General features: G+C 55.1%; 1 protein-coding gene across 4 annotated transcripts in view; it reads left to right on the top strand.

Moving 5' to 3' along the window:
• Positions 1-18,950, top strand: part of ARHGEF10L (Rho guanine nucleotide exchange factor 10 like) — a gene marked incomplete at its 5' end in the record, with an annotated part of 124,249 nt that overhangs the window by 81,692 nt on the left and 23,607 nt on the right. For all 4 annotated transcript variants that reach the window (XM_081143659.1, XM_081143658.1, XM_081143657.1 and 1 more), the window contains 4 exons: positions 6,626-6,747; positions 9,184-9,270; positions 10,677-10,909; positions 12,576-12,730. In XM_081143659.1, coding sequence (XP_080999785.1) covers positions 6,626-6,747; positions 9,184-9,270; positions 10,677-10,909; positions 12,576-12,730 — 597 coding nt within the window. The remainder of the gene's footprint in view (positions 1-6,625; positions 6,748-9,183; positions 9,271-10,676; positions 10,910-12,575; positions 12,731-18,950) is intronic.

Raw genomic sequence — 18,950 nt, 5'->3', positions numbered from 1 at the left:
GGGGAATTGGAGAGGAACTGCTAAGGTTTTTTTGTGTGTGGGAGTGATACAGTGCTCTCAATTTTGGGGTGATGGTTGCCTAACTCTTAATATACTAGAAACCAGTGAAGTGTACACTTTAAAATGATGGGTATTATGGTAGCTGAATTATATCTCAACAAAGCTGTTACCAAAAAGCGATGCAGGTTAGACTAAACTGATTTTCAACCAAGGACCTCTCTATGATTTTTTTCTCCCATGTCCCCCAATAGAATACAGGTAATAGTGGACATCTATATTTACAGGACACTTCCTGTGTACAAGCATCTTTCCAAGCATTTTACACACTCCCTTCCTTTCACATTCACAGCAACCCTCAGAGGCAGGTCTGCTGTGAACCCCTTTTTTACAGCTGAGGGTTCTGAGGCCCAGAGAGGTGCTGTGACTTGCCTGAGCTCATACAGCGGGCAGGGGTGGACCTGGGCAGTTGTTCCTAGAGCCCACTCTCCATCCCTGTCCATTGTTCTTCCTCCAGTTGGCGAGTGTCTGTCTGCCAAACCACATTCATTAAGTTATAATTACTTTATTTGTGTTTTTGTAAATTGACAAAAGGCCCAGGTCCTTGCCGATCAGAGCCATTACTCCCTGGGATGTACTGGAATTCTCATTTGCTGATTCCAGCCAATAGCGATGATTTTTTTGTTTCCGCTGTGATCTTTTTATAGATAAGTCTATATTTCCAATAGGTTCTGAAACATTTCCGGAAAGAAGTCAGGACTTTCGTCAATGGCTTTCATCAATTAAAAAACTATTGAGTCTCTACAGTGATTTTAGGCATAGGAGAAAAGAGCAATGACAAACACAGAAAGATCCTTGCTCTCCAGGAACTCACTGTTTATGTGGGGCAGGCAGACTTTCCACGAGGAACAAATCAACAGGGAGGGGCATGCTGTGAGGGTACAGAGCTGGCTGATGTGACTGGCATCCAGCCTGGGGGTCAGGAGTGCTGTCACAGAGGGCATCTGAGGCAGTGACATCTGAAGCCATGCAGAGCTTTGGGGAAATGATCCAGGCTTGAAAACAGCAAGTGCAAAGGTCCTGAGGTTGCCAGAACTAATGAATTGGCAGGTGGGGGGGGGGGGGGAAACGTCAGGTTTTCCAGAATGCCAGGGTGAGGTGTATGGAACTTGTTCGGGATGAGACGGGGAGCTGTTTGTTGTAGCGCTGAGAGCTGGTTTCTATTTGAGTGGATCATTCTGGAGCTGGGCACAGAGGGCATGTGGAGGTCAGGAGGGAGCGGGGAGGAGGTTGTGGCTTTGGAGGAGCCCGGATCAGAGGCTTCTGCTCATCCAGTCCCTTCGAGGATCTGGTGCTGATGTTCCACCGGCCTTTGCTGGATGTTTCTCGGAGGCCAGGAAGGTGGAGGAAGGATTTTTAAGCAGAGGCTGTTCCTGGCCCTGGCAGAAGACTATGGGAATTCTGGCCAGAGGAAAGGCTAAGTTGGCTCCCCACCTGCTGGGCCTCAGGCCCCCCCGACCCCGCCGCTCTAGCAGCAGTTGCATCTCGGGCAGATGCCTACACCCTATTTGTACACCTGCTCTAAAGGCAGGTAAATCTGTTCGAACCCCAGATGCTTTGCCGAGCGGGGCTTGGTGTAGGAGGGAGAGGAGCTGACCCATGTGAGCATCTCAGCTCCCGCTGCCTGTGGAGAAGCTCAGCTGCCCTGTCTGCGCAGTTTCACTGCAGCAAAGAGTTTTAATGGAATGAGAGTCATTTGAGATCTTATCTAACTGCCTGGGTTCCCCTGGGGCTTGAATAATCTGTGCCTTTTATTTTCGCCAGTTTGTTTTTTTATCTGCAGTGCCTGGTGGGGAGGGGAAAATAACACGAGCCCATTAGAATATGGTTTAAAAAATTTACTCACAAAGGGTGTTATTCCTTTAATTTTTTTTTTTTCTATATCTCCCTCCCACCCTGACTACAGTGCTGAGATCATAAGCCGCTGAAGATCGAGAAGGGATAGGGCAGGAGGGGGGGCCCTGGGATCCAGGAGGGGGCGTCGGTCCTGCCCCTGGGAAGGGCAGGGGGACCTGGGGAATCTGAGCACCTGTTCACATCCCATCATGGCCAGCACCATGCCATGTGGTCCTGGGAAAGGCAGGCTTCTGGGGCCCTTTCCCTGTTGGGTTTTGGGATCTTAGCACCGCGTGAGGTGGAGCCAGACTGCCTGGGTTCAGTTCCTCGCTCTTTCGCTTCCCAGCTCTGTGATCTTGTGCAAATGATTTAACTTCTAGATGCCTTAGATTCGCCATCAGAAAGTGGGGATAATGCCAGTGCCCCCGTCGCAGGTCTCTGGCGAGCGTACGGGGAGATGGTGCGCGGAGGGTGTCTGGGATGTGACCTAAGGTCACACCTGATTTAGTACAGAACCTGGCCATTTCTCTCTGCCAATCAGTCTCCCATTTTTTTGGGCTCCAGACAGGGGTTGCGGGTGGAAGGTGCTAGAGAGGGAAGAGGCAAGGTTGGGGCTTCTGACGCTCCCTTCCTGTGTCTCCCCCACCTGCAGCTCTCAAAGCTCAGCATCCCTGGCCCATGGGTCCCTGGATCCTCTCCCACCATGGCCTTTTGTTCCTACCTCCCCAGAGGAGCTGGACAGGGCAGGCCACACCAGGGATGATCCCACCCTCACAGGGGCATATTCTCACAGGGGCATATTCTCATCGGGGCATATCTCACAGGCTTGGCCTGGAGGGCCCTCTCTCGCTGCCTTTGACTTGGTTTCCCAGCCCTCAGTCCTCACAGTAACACCATTGCTCCTCCTTGCGATGGGTCCAGTTACAGAGGCCTGAGCACGCCTGGGTGCATGCCAGGAGCACTCTAACCCTCATCCCTGTAACCCTCAACCACCCCTGAGGTTGGGACCTGGCCGAGCCCTCAGCTGGAAGTGGTGGGTCTGCCCTCCAGGATGGGGCTGAGGTGGCCTTGGGACATGACTTGGTTTTACCCCTGCAGGGTGACCGTGACCATTTGCCTGGCCTCCCCAGACGCCAGTGTCTGTCTGCAGGGGAGGGGTGTTTGGAGAGGACTCATGCTGAGGTCCTGCCAGCCCCGACATCTGTGCTGGGAGGTGTGAGAGGGAGGACCAGAAGGGCAGTCGGCTGTCCTCAGGGCAGAGTGACAGAAGGCTCGGTGCTGGGACTGAGCAGGACGCATTTGGGAGGCTGGTCGGGGCTGGGGAAGCAGGCCAGACCCACGGTGCTGGTGGGGGAGCCCCATGGGCAGTACCCTCAAGTGTAGTGATAGGCAGCACTCAACCTCAGGGCCAGCGAGCAGAACGGGCACTAGCTCTTGAGTGCCGGGGGCACGCCAGGCGTCACATCTGCTCTTTCCAGTGCTCACCACGGCTCCAAATGGTTGGAATTATTCCCCCATTTTCCAGATGAGGCGACAGTCTCCTAGGGGCTAAGTGTCCAGCGCAGTGTCACGCTGAACTGGAGGCTGAGTGGGGATCGGCCAGGGCCCTTCTGGCAGAGCTAGCCTCCCACAGCCTGCAGGGTTGTTCTGTGGGCCCGGAGGTGGGGAGCGGAAGGGGACATGGCCCCCAGCCCTGAGCTGCTCCCGCTGGCCCCCGGGCGCTCTCACGTTCAGTGGGAGCCGCAGCGCTGGGCACTAAATAAGCCCCTACTTAATGTCATTTGGAAATCACAGCCTTGCCGTTGGTGCCAGTCCTTAATGTCACTTATCCCAAGTGGGCCTTCAATTTTCAGCAACAACAGCCTTCTAATTTGGTCTCAGCCGCTCTGGTTTTGTGACAGGGACAATGGCAGTGGCAGATGGGAAGCAACAACTCCATTTTCTTTTAACGTTCCCAGGCGCAGGCAGGGAAGGCACCATCTGGAAGGAGAAGGTCAGATCATTAAGAAATATATATACTAATAAATTGCCAAGACTGGATGGGCTGTGGGTCGGGGGGTGGTCGGGGGAGGAATGAGCCCCTGTCCTGGAGCTCCTTGAGAGCAGGGACACACTCAGCTAGTGCCCAGGTTGATTCCTGCTGAGGAGACGGGTGCTGCCCGGCAGGCGGGTGGGCTGTCTCGGCCATCACCCCGTGTGGCAGGCACTGTGTGATGTGCCCCTATGGCTTAGTTCCTTGGCTCTGGGCCCTGCCTTTAACTTCCCCTGGCCTCTGCTTGCCCAGGGCACAATGGGGATGGAAACGCTGACCTCCCCTGGTGGCTGTGAGGATGAAATGAGACAGCGGGTGGGACAGCTTTATAAACTATGAAGTGCGGGGAACGTAGTCCTGCTATGCCAATGCCCGCCCTGTGCGTCGTTGTCCTTTCCTTGGCCTCGCCTCCTCCTTGGAAGGAACCAGGCTTGCTGTGCCTTTGTCTGCAGGCCCCAGTTTAGGGAGTGAGTTCACCAGCCAGGGACTCTGCTGCTTGAGGGAGTGGGTGAGCTGGGCGGGAGAGCTGGTGTGGGGCCGGCGCTGGAGCCTCGGCTGCTGATGCCTGACATTTGCGACTGTCTTTAACTTCTCCAAGAACATCCGCACCTGCCACCTCATTCCAGCTCCTCTTGCTGTGACGGACACTCCAGTGCCACCTTTCTTTGGCGGCAGTGGCATTTTTAAAAAGCCACTTTATTGAGGCATGATTGGCACACGGAAAGCCGTGCATGTCTAATGCACACGACTTGATGAGCTTGGAGATTAGTATGTGCTTGTGAACCCATCCCCACTTTCTATGCCATAACAAATTTATCCAAAAATCCCCTCCTGCCCGCTTAGTTGTTATTTTTTGTGGTAAGAACAATTAATGTAAGATCTACCCTCTGAGCAGATTTTTAAGTACATCATACAGAATTGGTAGCTTAGGCACCATGCTGTACAGACTACCTAGGACTTAGCTTGTGTAACCAGGCCTGGTGCCCTTTATTGACGTCCCATTTCCCCTCCCCGACGATGGTACTTCTCCAGGGCTTGCTCTGCGCCGGCTGGTAAGGCTGCTCCCACAACACTTCAGTCCATGACCTGTCCTCCCATCTCCAGAGCTCTTGGCTCCCCTTAGCTTGATGTCACTGTGTTATGTGGCCCCTCTCACTTAGGGTGTCCCAGTGCCTCTGGCTCTTTGGGGCAAGGCTGCCTCCTTATTGTCCGGTGTCACTATGCCCAGGGTCAGTTATGCCCATGGCTGTCTGTAGGGGGCTGGATGCTAGAAGACTGCCTGGTTTAGTGCAGAGAACCTGGGCTTTGAGTTAGACAGGCCTTGGTTCCCATCTGGGCTAGGCCATCTAGGCACACGCGTGACCTGGTCAGCGTGATCCCCGAGTGTCAGCCTCATCTTTCATGAATTGAAAATCATTATCTGACTGTGCATGGTTCTTGTGAAAATGAAGCTGGGGGACACGTGTATACCACTCAGTGTATGCCTGATTCACGGACACATAGTAGGTGTGTCCTAGCTGCGCTGCGCCCCTGCTGTCCGGGGTCCCGGGAAGGCAGTCGTCATGTGGTGTCTCCATGTGGAGCGTAAGGATGGGCTCCTTAGTGGGGAGACCTCTTTGGAAGAGATGGAAGTTTGCTCACTCACTCACTCCTTTCATTCATTCTTTCAACCCGTATTTGCTGAGCACTAACTCTGTGCAGGCAGCATGCCGGGTGCCGGGGAGACAGTGACGAGTGGGATAGCCTGGGTCCTGCTGCCCTGAACTTACATTCTAGGGACATATGGAGACAGATTATAAACAAGAAAGTAGACACACAGATTTTAGACCGTGGCGAAGGTTACGTGAGAAATCAGATAGGGTCTTTAGAGTCAGGGCCTTCCGCCTGAGAGATGGGGGCCACTGTAGCCAGGGTAGTCAGGGAGGACTTCTTGGAGGTGGCAGTATTGAGGAGCCCTGATCCATGTGAAGGAGCCACAGCAGAGAAGGTGGTTTAGTGGATGATCTTGAGCGCAGAGGTCTCCAAATGTGAGACCGGGGTCTGGGCTTGGGCCTCGGTGTCTATACTTGTAACAGGCCCCCAGGGGCTTCTATGCCCAGCTGTACTGGGGGACCTGGAGGTTTCAGGGTAGCTTCAAAGGAAGCCAGAGGAAGAGTCTTCCACTTCACCACCATCATCGCAGTCAGGTATAAAAGCAGCTGAACTTACATCATCATCACAATCCAAAATCATCTTGTCCACTTGCTGGTCTGTGACCGGGTCCCAAGGTAGCCGGGCCTGGACTGAGTTCAGCATCTTAACGCTTCTTGAAACCCCTTTCCATCTATTATTTCACTGGATGCTCATGACAGCCGCGGGAAGAGGGCATTGTTATAGTCCCTACTGCATAGGTGAAGAAATTGAGGCTCAGGGAATTGGGGTGATTTGCACAAGATTGCTAAGCAAAAGGCTGGTTAAGCTGGTACTCAGACCTTTGGTGTCCAGACTCCTTGCTGGGGACCCATGGCCATGACCACAGAGTGAGGCTGGGTTTTATCTCAGATGGACAGGAGTGGGGCTGGGGGCGCAAGTGGCTGGGTCCGTCTAGGCCGCTATGCAGGCCTTGGGCCTGTGGGGCTCCCTGGGCTCCCAGGGCTGTTCACTACCCACTTGGGCCTTGGGCTCTGACCAGCTTCGCCCACCTCCATCCTTTTGCTGTAGGAGAGGAGAACCAGCCGGGCTGGCGATGCCCAGATGAGGACAAGAAGAGTAAAGCCCCGTTCTGGTGCCCAACCCTGGCTTGCTGCATCCCTGCCTTCTCCTCCCGGGGCCTCAGCCTGCAGGTGAGTGGAGCAGATCTCGCTGAGCTCACCTTCTCCTGGGAGACCCAGCGTGTCCAGGCCGTGGCCACAGCAGGAGAGGGCCAGGCTCCAGCCCAGCGCCTCAGCTTCTTACTGATGGAGTTGGTCAAGCTTTTTTACTGCTCTAGGAGTCAGCTTTCTCACCAACAACATGGGGGTAGCTGCCCTCCGTGGGTCAAGTGAACGGAAAATTCCATTATTTTGAGCTAACAAATAGCAATGATCTCATCTGTCCATGGCCTGACTCCAGCCCAGAAGACAGGCCGGAATATGCCCAAGCGGCTGTGCCAGACTTTGTGGGTTAGACCCTTTGTAGGCTGGAGCCAGGCAGAAGCCGGCTTTGATGTGGGCGGGGCGGGGCCCCTTTCATCGCCATCATGCCTCCCATTTGTCAAGCACCTACTGTGCTCCCCTCCTGCTCTGCCTCACTCTCTCATTTTAATATTTATGAGAACCCTATAAGTAGATATATGTAGATATATTTCATAGGTAAGGACCACCTAAGGCTCAGGCAGATGACATGACTTTGTAAAAATAACACAAGGATGGATCCAGGAATTATAACCTTGTTCTAGCTAATTCCAACACCTGTGGTCTTCACCTGCACTGGTCATCTGTCCCTGATGTCCTGGCCACCCTCACTCCTTTTTCTGGAGCAAGTGCTGCCCATTGTCCTCCCAGGGAGACGAGGTTATCTAAGCTCTGGGGAGGGGAGAGCAAGCTTAGGACCTAGGCCCAGATAGATGAATCCTGAGAGATAAGTTGACTGAACTGTAGATTGGGGCTCTAAGTAGCTGAGAGAACAACTTTGAGATGCCAATTTATTCATCAGTTCATTCATTCATCCATTCATCTATCCATTCTGCATATAATTGTTGAGCACCTACTGTGTGCCGGGCCTTGTGCTGGCCACTGGGAATCTAGTAGTGACCAAAACATGCAACATACCCTCATATAGCTTTCAATCTAGAGGGAGATAGGAAAGACCCCAGCAAACAAAAGGAAATAGAAAAGAGTGATATGTGTTATAAAGAAAATAAATCAGATATAATAGGTACAGAGATGGGGCCAACGTATTTAGTGGGTCAGAGAGGGCCTCTCGGAGGAGGCAGCATTTAAACTGAGACCCAGCTGGCAAGAAGGATGCCACCTCGTGAGGGCCCAGGGGAGGAATGTTCCAAATAGACAAAGCCACAAAGAGGCCCGCCATAGGCGCTGTCAGGGAAGCCAGCGTGGCCACAGCTCTGTGAGCCAGGAGAAGAGGCTGGGCAATGAGCTGCGACAGTATTGACACCTCCAGCATGGTCTCTGGGTAGAGCCCAACCAGAAGGGGCACTGCGCTGGGAGTCGAAACTGAATTCCAGCCCTGACTTTTCCACTGACTTGCTGTGTGACCTGGAGCCAGTCTTGTCCCCCTCTCCACTTCCCCAAACTTCAAGGTTACTGACTCCTAAATGAGGGGCCGGAGGAGGTGACCTCTTTGGGACCCCTCGCCTATGGCCATTAGACATTTTGTTAGAATATTCCCTCGGGGCTGGTGCTGGCCTGGGCCTTCAGCGCCAGCAGAGGGCAGCAGCCGCCTGGCAAAGGGTCCAGAGGGGCACCTTTGAGCTGTCCCCACTCTGCCTCCTTCCCCTGCCATCTGCCTGGGGTTTCTAGCAAAGCCCTGGAAAGGGCCAGGCCATCTCGTCCCATTGCTGTGCTGGCCAGAGAGAGACAGACTGGCAGGATCTCACTCAGGAAACAGGACCCCGAAGGCCGCCTGGCAGGGATTTGGGGGAAGCAGTTGCAGGAGGAACAAGCAGTCGGTGGCTCTCCGTTTCAGCCTGTTACAGACGGAGCACCCGACCCCTGTGAGCAGCCCCCACAAGCCACCCAGCCCTGTCCTGGGGGCTTGTCTGCAGAGTGATTCTGATGATCTGGGGGTCCCTCCGCTGCACTTCTCTGGAGGCATGCAGGAAGGCCAAGGAGGGGGGTGGGCACAGGCCCGGCCCTGCCCCTCTCCTTCCCTGTGGCCTAGGGCAATCCTGTGTCCTCTGTGGACCTCATTTCCCCTCTCTGCAAAGTAAAGGGGGGTGGGGTGAGTGTAAGTGATTTTCAACAAAGCTTAACTAGAAGCTGGCCAGTTTGAAAAATCCTTGGGGGTCCCCGAATATCATTCAGGCCCCTTCTAGCCAGAAGGTTCTAGGAGTGATGGTGAAATGCAAGTGCGTAGGAACTTCTCAGAGATCCTGCCAAGCCCCCCGCTCCCTGGGCCACCCTCAGGGAGTCTCATTTGGGGCTTGAATGGGGCCCAGGAATCTGCAGGTTTAATGACCCCTGAGCCCTGCCGGCGGTTCAGACTAAAGTTCTGCAGCCAGATGCTGGCCTCAGGTGCCTCGATACCTAACCCAGCATGTGTCATCTCTGTCTCCGTAGCTTGGGGCTCTGGTCCACAGTCCTGTCAGCTCTCCCCTGCTGGGCTTCTCAGCGGTCAGCACTTCTCTTCCGCAGGGCTACCTCTGGGTGAGTAACCCTGTCCCCAGCCAGGAGCTCTGGCCTCAGGACAGCAACAGGGAGAGTAGCACTGGGAGGGGTTGCCGGAGAAAGCCACCTGCCTGCTGTCCCCATTTTGTGCATTTTACTCAGCAAGGTCCCTGTGCTTGGAGTTGGCAGGTGCAGCCTCACCAGGGACAACAGAAAACCGGGGACAAATAGTGAGCATGAGTCTTACAAAAGGCCATAGTGCTGTGAAGGAACTGAGTGGGAGCTGTGCAGTGTCTGGCAGGTCCCCACCACGGGTCAGGGAGCAGGGCTGGTTTTTACCCATCTCTCTCAGAGATCCCAGCCGCCCTTCCTGCCCTCGGGGTTCCTGGCAAAGCTTTCCTCGATTCAAATAGGCAAACTTCCTGCTGCTTACGTTGCAGATAGTGTCCTTCCGTAGACACCCTGAGGTGCCGGCCTCACCACCCCTCTGCTTACTCCAGGGAAACTATGGCTTACCCTTCAGAGTCCAACCCAAATGTCCCTTCTGAGGGCGATTTGTTCTTCACTGTTTCTCCAGTATCTAGCACATGGTGTATCCATCCATCCATCCATCCATCCACCCACCATCCATCCATATACCCTTCCTTCCTTCCTTCCTTCCTTCCTTCCTTCCTTCCTTCCTTCCTTCCTTCCTTCCTCCCTCCCTCCCTCCCTCCCTCCCTCCCTCCCTCCCTCCCTTCCTTCCTTCCATTACCCATCCACCCATCTATCCATCCATCCATCCATCCATCCATCCATCCATCCATCCATCCACTCACTCACCCATCCCTCCATCCATTCAGCAAGTATATACTGAGTACCTACCTTGTGCTAGACACTGAAGTAAAACAGTGAACAGGCAGAGAAGGACATTTTTATTCATTTATTTAAAAAAAAAATCTTTATTGATTTCAGAGAGAGGAAGGGAGAGGGAGAGAGAGAAACATCAATGATGAGAAAGTCATTGATCGGCTGCCTCCCGCACGGCCCCTGCTGGGGATCGAGCCCACAACTGGAGCATGTGCCCGGACCGGGAATCGAACCGCGATCTCCTGGATCCTAGGACGAGGCTCAGCCTCTGAGCCACACCCGGCCGGGCAGAGTGTATGTTCACTATTTGTTGATTGAAATTTACCCTAAAGACAAGGTGATAGAAAGTTGACTGGATGTCTAGTCCACCTTAGCTCCTTAGCTGGCTTCCTCTGGGCCCTGAATCTAACTTGCTGCCATGTAGGCCGGGGACAGGTGACGTTCAGTGACAGCAGGATGCATGTGGCAGGAGGGGGATGCTTCTCTCATTTTCAGCAGGAAGTCGAAGTTTGGGACAGGCCCTGGGAGGGCAGGAGTTAAGCTCCGCCCCTGCTCTCCCGGCTCCTCCTGACGGCTCCTTTGGGTCTCTGCCCCAGGTTGGGGGTGGGCAGGAGGGCGCAGGAGGCCAGATCGAGATCTTCTCCCTGAACCGGCCCTCGCCCCGCACCGTCAAGTCCTTCCCGCTGGCGGCCCCGGTGCTCTGCATGGAGTACATTCCAGAGCCGGAGGAAGGGGAGAGTGGAGATGGAGACAGGGACGAGAGCCACACGGCCGCGGACCCCTCGGCTGCGGCGCACCCCACCATCTGCCTGGGGCTCCAGGATGGCAGGTGAGGGGCTGGGGAGGAGGGCCCGAGAGCTGCCAGGGGCAGGGCTGGGAGGGTGTGCGGGGTGGGGGCTGTTTTGGTTAGCTTGTTGCCCACCAATATTTTCCACCCCTGGTTGGGAGAAGGAAGGTGGGGACCAGGGTTGCCCAATGTGGGAGGCAAAGTGTCAGGAATCTCTGGCCCTTTAACCGAGACCCTTCGGGGGCTGCTTCCCACACTCTGGCTCGCTCCCAGGTAGCGTGGTACAGGGTGAGCGCTTACATGTCAGCAGGACCTGGGTTTGAATCCACCATTTCCTCCCTGTGATTCCGGGTCTCACTATTTAACCACCCCGAGCCTCAGTGTCTCGTCTGTAGAACCCCTCCATGCAGGGCCACCGTGAGAGTCTAGGATGTGGACACTTGGGCCATCAGTTTACTTGGCTGTGATTGATAGCATCCACCCCCCTGTGGCCTCAGTTCCCTTTGCAGCGAGGGTGAGGGTCCTGGGCATGATCCGTGGGCAGAGTGGGCTCCTCGGTAAGACACACTCCGAGCTGCTGAGTCAGCAAACACATTCTTGCAGCAAGGGGAGCCCCGGCCAGAGCTCTGTCCTGCTGGGAGCCATAGCCAGGTCCAGTGGATGGAGAATGAACCTCCATCCTGGTTAACTGGCAGGTAAAGATGGTGATTCGTGAAGACCCTGAGACGGGCCATGCCCTACACCCTCCCTGCAGCTCTGTGCTTTCTGCTCCTGTCCTGGGGGGAGGAGATGTTTCCTGAGCACCTACTATGTGCTGTTGCCCGGGCTAGGGTGTGTGGGACTCACAGCAGCCCCACTGTGAAGTGTTTCCTTTGTTTCCTACACAGTAAACCCAGGAAGAAGCAAAAAGTTAATACAGAACTGACGTGGAGACCCTGGAGGCTCCATGAAGTCTGGGTCTAGGTGCGCAGCCCGGTGACTAGGAGGAGCTCAGAGAACACCTTTTCTGTTTTTAATGAGATAAAATTCACAGAACATAAAAGTCACCATTTTAAAGTGTACAATTCAGTGGCTCCCAGTGCATTCATGATGTGCAACCATCGCCACTCTGTAGTTCTAGAACATTCTCACCATCCCCCAAAGAAACCCTGTACCTATTAAGCGGTCACCCGCAATTCCCATGGCTCTCATCCCCCAGGAACTGCTCCCCTGATTCCTATCCCTGTGGACTTGTCTCTTCTGCACCTTTCATAGATGTGGAATTATACAGCACGCGGCCTTTTATGCCTGCCTCTCCGCATAACCCTGTCCAGTTCGTTCATCTAGCACGCGTCCCTGCTTCCTTCCTCTTCATGGCTGTGGGCTATCCATCATGGCCCCAGGTTTGAGAGGGGACCGAGGCTCAGCAGTCTGGGGTCGATCAGGTGGAAGGTGGCTTGCTGGATTCACCCTCTGGTCTGTGTGACCCTGAAAACTCGGGTCAGCACTTTACTGCGCTGCTTCTGGAGCCCCCTGCCTCCTGAGTCTTCCACAAGACAGAGGCCAGGGAAGGCACCATCCGAAAAGGCGCCCGTGGAAAAGCGAGCTCCTAAATGTGGCATGAAGGCCGGGTCACTCAGCAGGGGGCCTGGCTCGCAGAAGGGAGCCCCCAGCCCTTCTCTCCTGGAGAGCGGGGGGGCTAGTGAGTGACTTGGGCCTCTCCCCGCAGCATCCTGGTCTATAGCAGCGTGGACACAGGCACCCAGTGCCTGGCGACCTGCAGGAGCCCCGGCCTGCAGCCTGTGCTCTGCCTGCGGCACAGCCCCTTCCACCTGTTTGCTGGCCTGCAGGATGGGACCCTCGCCGCCTACCCTCGGACCAGTGGTGAGGATGGGGCCGGGGGTGGGGGCAGCCCTGGGCACTGACCGGGAACCCGATCCTGTGCCCGTGGTTGTGGGAGGCAGGCCAAGGAGGCAGCTCAGAAACACATCAGGGCATCTGAGAGCTGGGGGATTGGAGAGCCCTGATCCCCATCGGGGTCCCTGCAGGAACGGGGTGCTCACTACTGCACAGGTAGGTAGCTCCGCCCATTGGCAGGAGACTCCAGGGGATAAGAGCAGAGATTCTGGGCTCACACAGACCTGGCTTCTGGTCCAGGCTCTGCCCTGATGAGAGCTATGCTCATCGGTTGGGGGCTTCTCCTCTTTATGCCTCGCCTCCTCGATCTCTAAAATGGTAATAATGGGAAACCCACCGCTTATGGGTTCTGGCAGCTCAAACAGTCCAGTGAAGGCAAAGCCTCGGGCCTGGCCCAGGGATGCCCAGTGGAGTCGGGCATTTTAGTCTATTATTTTATGGAGCCTTCGACGGCACAGACTGGTGAGCGGCTGTGTTCCAGAAGCTGGGTGAAGGGCTTGATGTTTATGCATTATCTTAATTGTCACCACAGCCCTTGAGAATTGCCTCCCCTCTACAGACCCAGCCCTGAGGCTAGGGGAGGGGACACGGCTTGTCCACAGACACACAGCGCTGTGGCCCCCTGTTCCCTGTGGTCCCCTATCCCCTGTGGTTTGTTCAGTTCCCAGTCTGATGATGACAAGGGCTGGGGGGAGAGGGTAGCTGCCCCTGGTGCCCCCCAGAGAGGGCTGATGGGTCTGAAGCTCTGTGGCCGCCCAGCCTCCCTTCCTCTCCCTCCCATGAGCCTCTAATTGCTGCGTCATCACAGCCTGTTGCAGGGTTATAAACGGATATTTGTACTGAGCTATTTTTTTTTTTGCCACTTGGCACTGTGTTGGTATTTTTAATTAGCTTTTGATAAGGCATTTATAGTTTTTAATTAAAGGGGGAAGAGGGAAGGAATAAAATTCCTCTCACCGTCAGAGCGTGCGTGTGAATACAAATTATAGGCTCAGATCTTCAATTAGACAAGGGGTTCTGGAGGGACCTCCACCCTGTGGCCCCCACTGAATACTGTGAGACACGCTCACCCCACTCTAGCCCTTCTGGTCCCAGTTTGGGCTGCCTTTGGCCCTTCCTCTCTTGGTTCTTGACTCATCAGTTTGGGTACCCCAGTTGGGAGGAAGGAAGGGGGAGGTATGAGTTTGCTGGGGCTTGCCTAACAAAGTACCACAAACTGAGGGGTTTAAAAAAGGTAAATTTATTGTCTCACAGTTCTGGAGGCTAGAAGTCCAAGTTCAGGGTATTGTCAGGGCCCCGCTACCCAGGAAGGCATCAAGGAAGATCTGTTCCAGGCCAGGCGCCCACCTCTGGTGGTTCCCTGGCTGTGGCAGCAGGACTCTGATCTTCACATGATGTTCTCACGAGTTTGTGTCTGTGTCCAAATTTACCTTTTTATAATAACACCCGTCACATTGGATCAGCGGCCCACCGTACTCTGGTATGACCTCATCTTAACTAATTATATCTGCAACAACCCCATCTCCAAATAAGGTGACATGCTGAGGCCCTAGGGGTTAGAACTTCAGCACATGAATTTTTAGGGGACAATTAAACCCATAGGGGGTTTTGGATCTAACCACTAGCCTTTAGCCTAGGGTTGGATTTGGTAGTTTGTCAGAACCAGAAGGGCCATTGGACACCATTGAACTCCACACCCTCATATTCCAGGTGGGAAGGGACTCCCCAGAGTATCAGGGGTGACCTGAGACCTGAGCCCAAATGTCCTCTGTCTGAGGCTAGAGCCCTCTCCAGGTGTAAAGGGGCCTCGGCTTCTCTAAGCAGAGCTGGCAGCCGTCTGGCCTGCAGGAGAAGGTTGAGACGTCTCTCCTTGGCAAACATCTGTCCACCAAATATTTACTGAGCACCTACTATGCACCATGGATACAGTGGCCAGCAAAGCAGATGTGACCCTACCCTCACAGAGTTTATAGAGGGAGACAGAATTAGTCAAGTGAACAAGTAGGGAGCTTACGCTTATGTACCATGCTGGGGGTCCTAAAGGAGGGAACAGGGTGTCAGGGGAGAGCCTGACCCTTCTGGGCATGAGGTGGGCTGGTCAGCAAAGGCGTCTCCAAGGAGCAGGATACTGAAGCAGAGTCCTGAAGAAGTGGCCAGGCAAGTGAAGAGTTGAGGGAATGGTGTTCTCGGCAGAGGGACCAGCATGTGCAAAGGCCTGGAGGCCTGGTCTGGTGGGGGAACCCAGAGGGGAGGCCATCTTGCTGGACAGTAATCAGAGGGAAGTGGCATGAGGTGAGGTCTGGGAGCAGATGCTGGATCCTGTGGGCCTTGGGTTTGTCTCAGTCGATGGGAAGTAGAGGGAGGTGTTAGTGGTGGAGCACTGTGCGCCACCTGGCTGGTGGACAGGAGTGGAGGCAGGGAGACTGGCTGGAGGCTGCAGCAGCCACAGATGAGTCTGTGTCACTCTCTCCTCATTAGCCCATCCTCTGTGCCTTTGGTTTGACTTTGGCCAGAAAAGCCTCTGGGAGAGGCCTTGCCTGGTGCTTCTGCCTCCTGTGGTGTCCTTTGGAGGTGGCCGGGGCAGGAAGCGAGGCTCTCAGAACGTGCTGCACAGGGTGGTGGGGGATTCCTCTCCATCACCTTCCACCTGGGCTGCGTGTGGCTGCCACTGGATCGCCAGTCTTATCCATGACCGAGCTGTGGGACCTCCTGCAGACTCACTAAGGCCTTGGATACCCCTCAGATACCCCGACTGCATCCCAGCCCCAGAGCCGGAGCACAGAGCCCCAGCCCTGGGCCTGCAGAGCCCACCTCTGGTGCCCCCTGGTGGCCTGCAGGGTCTGGGGGTTGTGAATGATCCAGACCCTTATCCTGGGCTTGGAGCTAGTATAGGATGAGAGGTTACCATACTTGGCTGAGACCAGGCCTGGATAAAACTGGCATCCCTGGCCCACACTTTGGCTCACTGCAAAAGGGCAGGGCCAGAAATATTAACTTGGGATTTGCCTGAGTCCTGGAGGACCTGTGGAACCAGCAGCTGAGAAGTGACCGAGGAATCCAAGGCAATGAGGTCACTTTGAGTCCTGGTGTCAGAGCTGGAGGGGCCTCAGAGTTCAACCTCCAGTTGACAGGTAGGGGAAATCGAGGTCAAGAGCACTGTGGCGATGGTAGTCATTCATTCATTTGTTCATTTGTTCACTTACTAAGAAAATATGGATTCAGTGCCCTGAGGTCCCAGGCACTGAGCAGGACACAGGGCCCAGAAAGGAGCGGATGGCCACTGTCCTTGCCCTGTCCTGTGTTCGAGCAGAGCTACCTGGATCCCTTCTGCCTCCCTCATCTCTGAGCAGGCACAGGAGCATGACCAGGCCTGGGTGCAGGTGTGAGAATGTTCCTGGTTAGATGCTGGGGATGTGGGCCAGGGTCACTTCCTGCAGGAGCCAGATGAGGGAATGGGTGAGGGGCAGGGCTGGGGAGTGAGACCCAGCTTTGAGACTGCACCTGTTACTTTACCTCTTGGAGCCTTAGTTTCCTCACCTGTGAAATGGGGATGAAGACACCCCCGCCACACAGGCTGGCTGTGAAGGTCAGGTGTGACCAGTCACACAAGTGCCCAGGATGGAGTCTGGAGTGTGGACTTGTGCTTGTCCCTCCCATCTAAATGATTGTTACCGTCCTTATTACTGACCAGGCATGGCTACCCTTTGGGCCCCTCTCAGTGTCAATAACTTTTACTCCGTGTCCTGCCCCTGGCTCCAGCTGGATCTGGACCCCCGAGGGAAACAAGCTGGGCTTTCTACCAGGGGAGAAGGGTCTCCGGCCTCTCAAAGGTGCCTTTGCTGAGACAGGGCCTTCATCTCCCTTCACCTGGCAGTGAGAGAGCTGATGACGGGCCCAGATGAATGGGCTCTCATGCAGGGGTGGGTGTGCGTGTGAGTGTGTGAGTGTGCATGCGTGTTCTGGAACACGTGCCTGTGCGCCTAAAGCCTGGAGGGCAAGGAGCGGGTGGAAGGTGGATCTCCCACCCACAGGGGGTTCAGGGGGTTCTCCCTGCACAGAGCTCACAGTGATTGTGTTTGAATCTCAGAACTGTGGCCCTCGAGGCTGGGAAGAACCTTGGAGGTCAGAGTTCTGTCGCCTTGGGGAGTAGATGGGAAAACTGCTAAGGATCCCACTGTGGGCCCTCTAATCGGGGACTCCTGTCCAGTGTCCTTTTGATATCACAATACAGGTGTTACACTTTAACACAGTTTATCATTCTGTCCTCGAGTCAGGACATCTTACAGGGTTCTGGAGAAGCCCAGCAAGTGGAGGTATGGTCAGTGCATGTGTGACCCTCAGGGCTATCAGACTCTAGCTCCTGCCCCGGGCTTAGCCATGGCCATGCTGTTCTAGGAAAGTGAAGGGCAGAGGTTGCAAGGGCCCCAGTGCCCATCACCACTGTGCCCTCGGGGCAGAGCCCCCATTTCCTAGTTTTCGAGACGTGGTTCCAGCATCCCCAACTGCTTCCTGGGAAGGAGGTCTCAGTCCCCACCTTTGCCAAAACTCCAGCTTCTGGCTACAAGCACTACTCATCGGTGGCCACTCGGGGGCGCTCAAAGCCTTGTATTTTGTGGCTCTGGTGTTCCGGTGGGGGTCAGTGTGCCTCGTGGAGGCCTGGCTGCCTTGGGGCCACTCGCCCCTCCTTGCTCCCAGGTACGGTCCCAGAGCCCTCTGGAAGCTCTTGGAGCCTGGAAGGGCAGCAAGGGTTGGGGAGTTTGGCAAGGGCCGGAGTCAGCTGCGTTTCAATACTGCTTGGCCTGTCAGCCCTTGGGTGGCTTCGGGCAAGTTCTCAGCTCTCTGGTCTCCATTGTCACATTAGTCAAATAGAGCCAACACCTGTTTCCACAGACTGCTACGTCGTGGCAAATGACACCAAACAGCATGAGCTAACGAGCACCCGGTACTCTCTAGCTATGTGATCGGGGCTGGCTATTTAAACTCTGTGTCTCCGCTCTCTCAGTTGTAAAACAGAGATAAGAATAGAACACAGGCTGGGAGTTAAGGAAACAATTCATGGAAACAGCGCCTGGCATGCGGGTAGATAGTGGTGCGCGGCACCCGCTGTCGACGCTCCTTACCGTGTGCCAACCCTGGGCTAAATGTTCTACGTTTCACCCGATCCCTGCAGCATCGGTGAGGTGTAGGCACGGCTATCATGCCCATTTTACAGATGAGGAAACGGAGGCTCAGAGAGGCGAAGTCACCTGTCCCAGTTCACGTAGAAGTTCAGAGGCTGCAGCCAGGGTTCTGGTGGTTCCTTGGCTTGTCATGTGCTCGTGTGCCTGGGCTGGAAAGGCCTGGCTGTGTGTTTGGTGGCGGGGGGTCCCCATTCCCCAACTCTTGGGTGAACTGGGAGCTTGCCAATTTTAAGTAGGACGGAAGGGTGAGTGGCCAACCTGTTTTACAGGCAGGGAAGAGTAGGGAGAGAGGGAAAGCCTAGGGGTGTGGTAGTGGTGGGGAAACTGGTCTGTCCTCCGGGGCCTCTTCCTCCCACACCCTAGGCAGTGGCTTCCACTGTATACCCTGGTGGCCCCTCCAGGTCTGTAGACAGCTGTATCCCATCGTGTCACCAGCAGCTGGCTCACAGCTGGGAGAGTCTGTGATGGGGCTGCTTTGCACTCCTTCCAGGGACCCAGTGGGCGGCGTGTGGGGTGGTGGGGCACTGGCAAGTTAGCAGCAGGCTCCATCCTGCCTCCCAGGCCCAGCCACTGCGGCCTGTCTTTCCAGGGGGTGCCCCCGTTTCTTCCCCCTTTCCCACCAGGCATCCTAACAAGACAGGACAGCCACTGGGGTTCTGTGTGATGTAAGAGAAAAACCAATCTTAGTGAACACTGCTCACCTGCCAGGGAAAATTCTTGGCCTGTTCTTGGGTGAGCCAAGCATCCCTGGGGTGGGCTGGGGACAGCCTTGTTCAGTGCCCAGCCAGGTCGCTTGGTTTGTTTCATCTTCAGGGTGGCAGATTGGGGACTGATTTCTTCTTGGGACTTTCTCCTTCCACACCTGGGGGCAGTGGTGTCCCTTGAGGAGAAAGGTCATCAGAGATTTTGGTTAAGGTGACAGATTGCAATGGCAGGCGAGCAGATCAGTGAGAAGGCAGGTGTGTGTGGAATGAATGAGCAGGAGAGAAAGGGAAAGAGGAAGAGAC

The sequence above is a fragment of the Miniopterus schreibersii genome, assembly GCF_964146895.1.
Source record: "Miniopterus schreibersii genome assembly, chromosome: 8".
In the NCBI taxonomy this organism is placed as follows: domain Eukaryota; kingdom Metazoa; phylum Chordata; class Mammalia; order Chiroptera; family Miniopteridae; genus Miniopterus; species Miniopterus schreibersii.
This window is presented reverse-complemented; position numbering and strand designations above follow the sequence as displayed.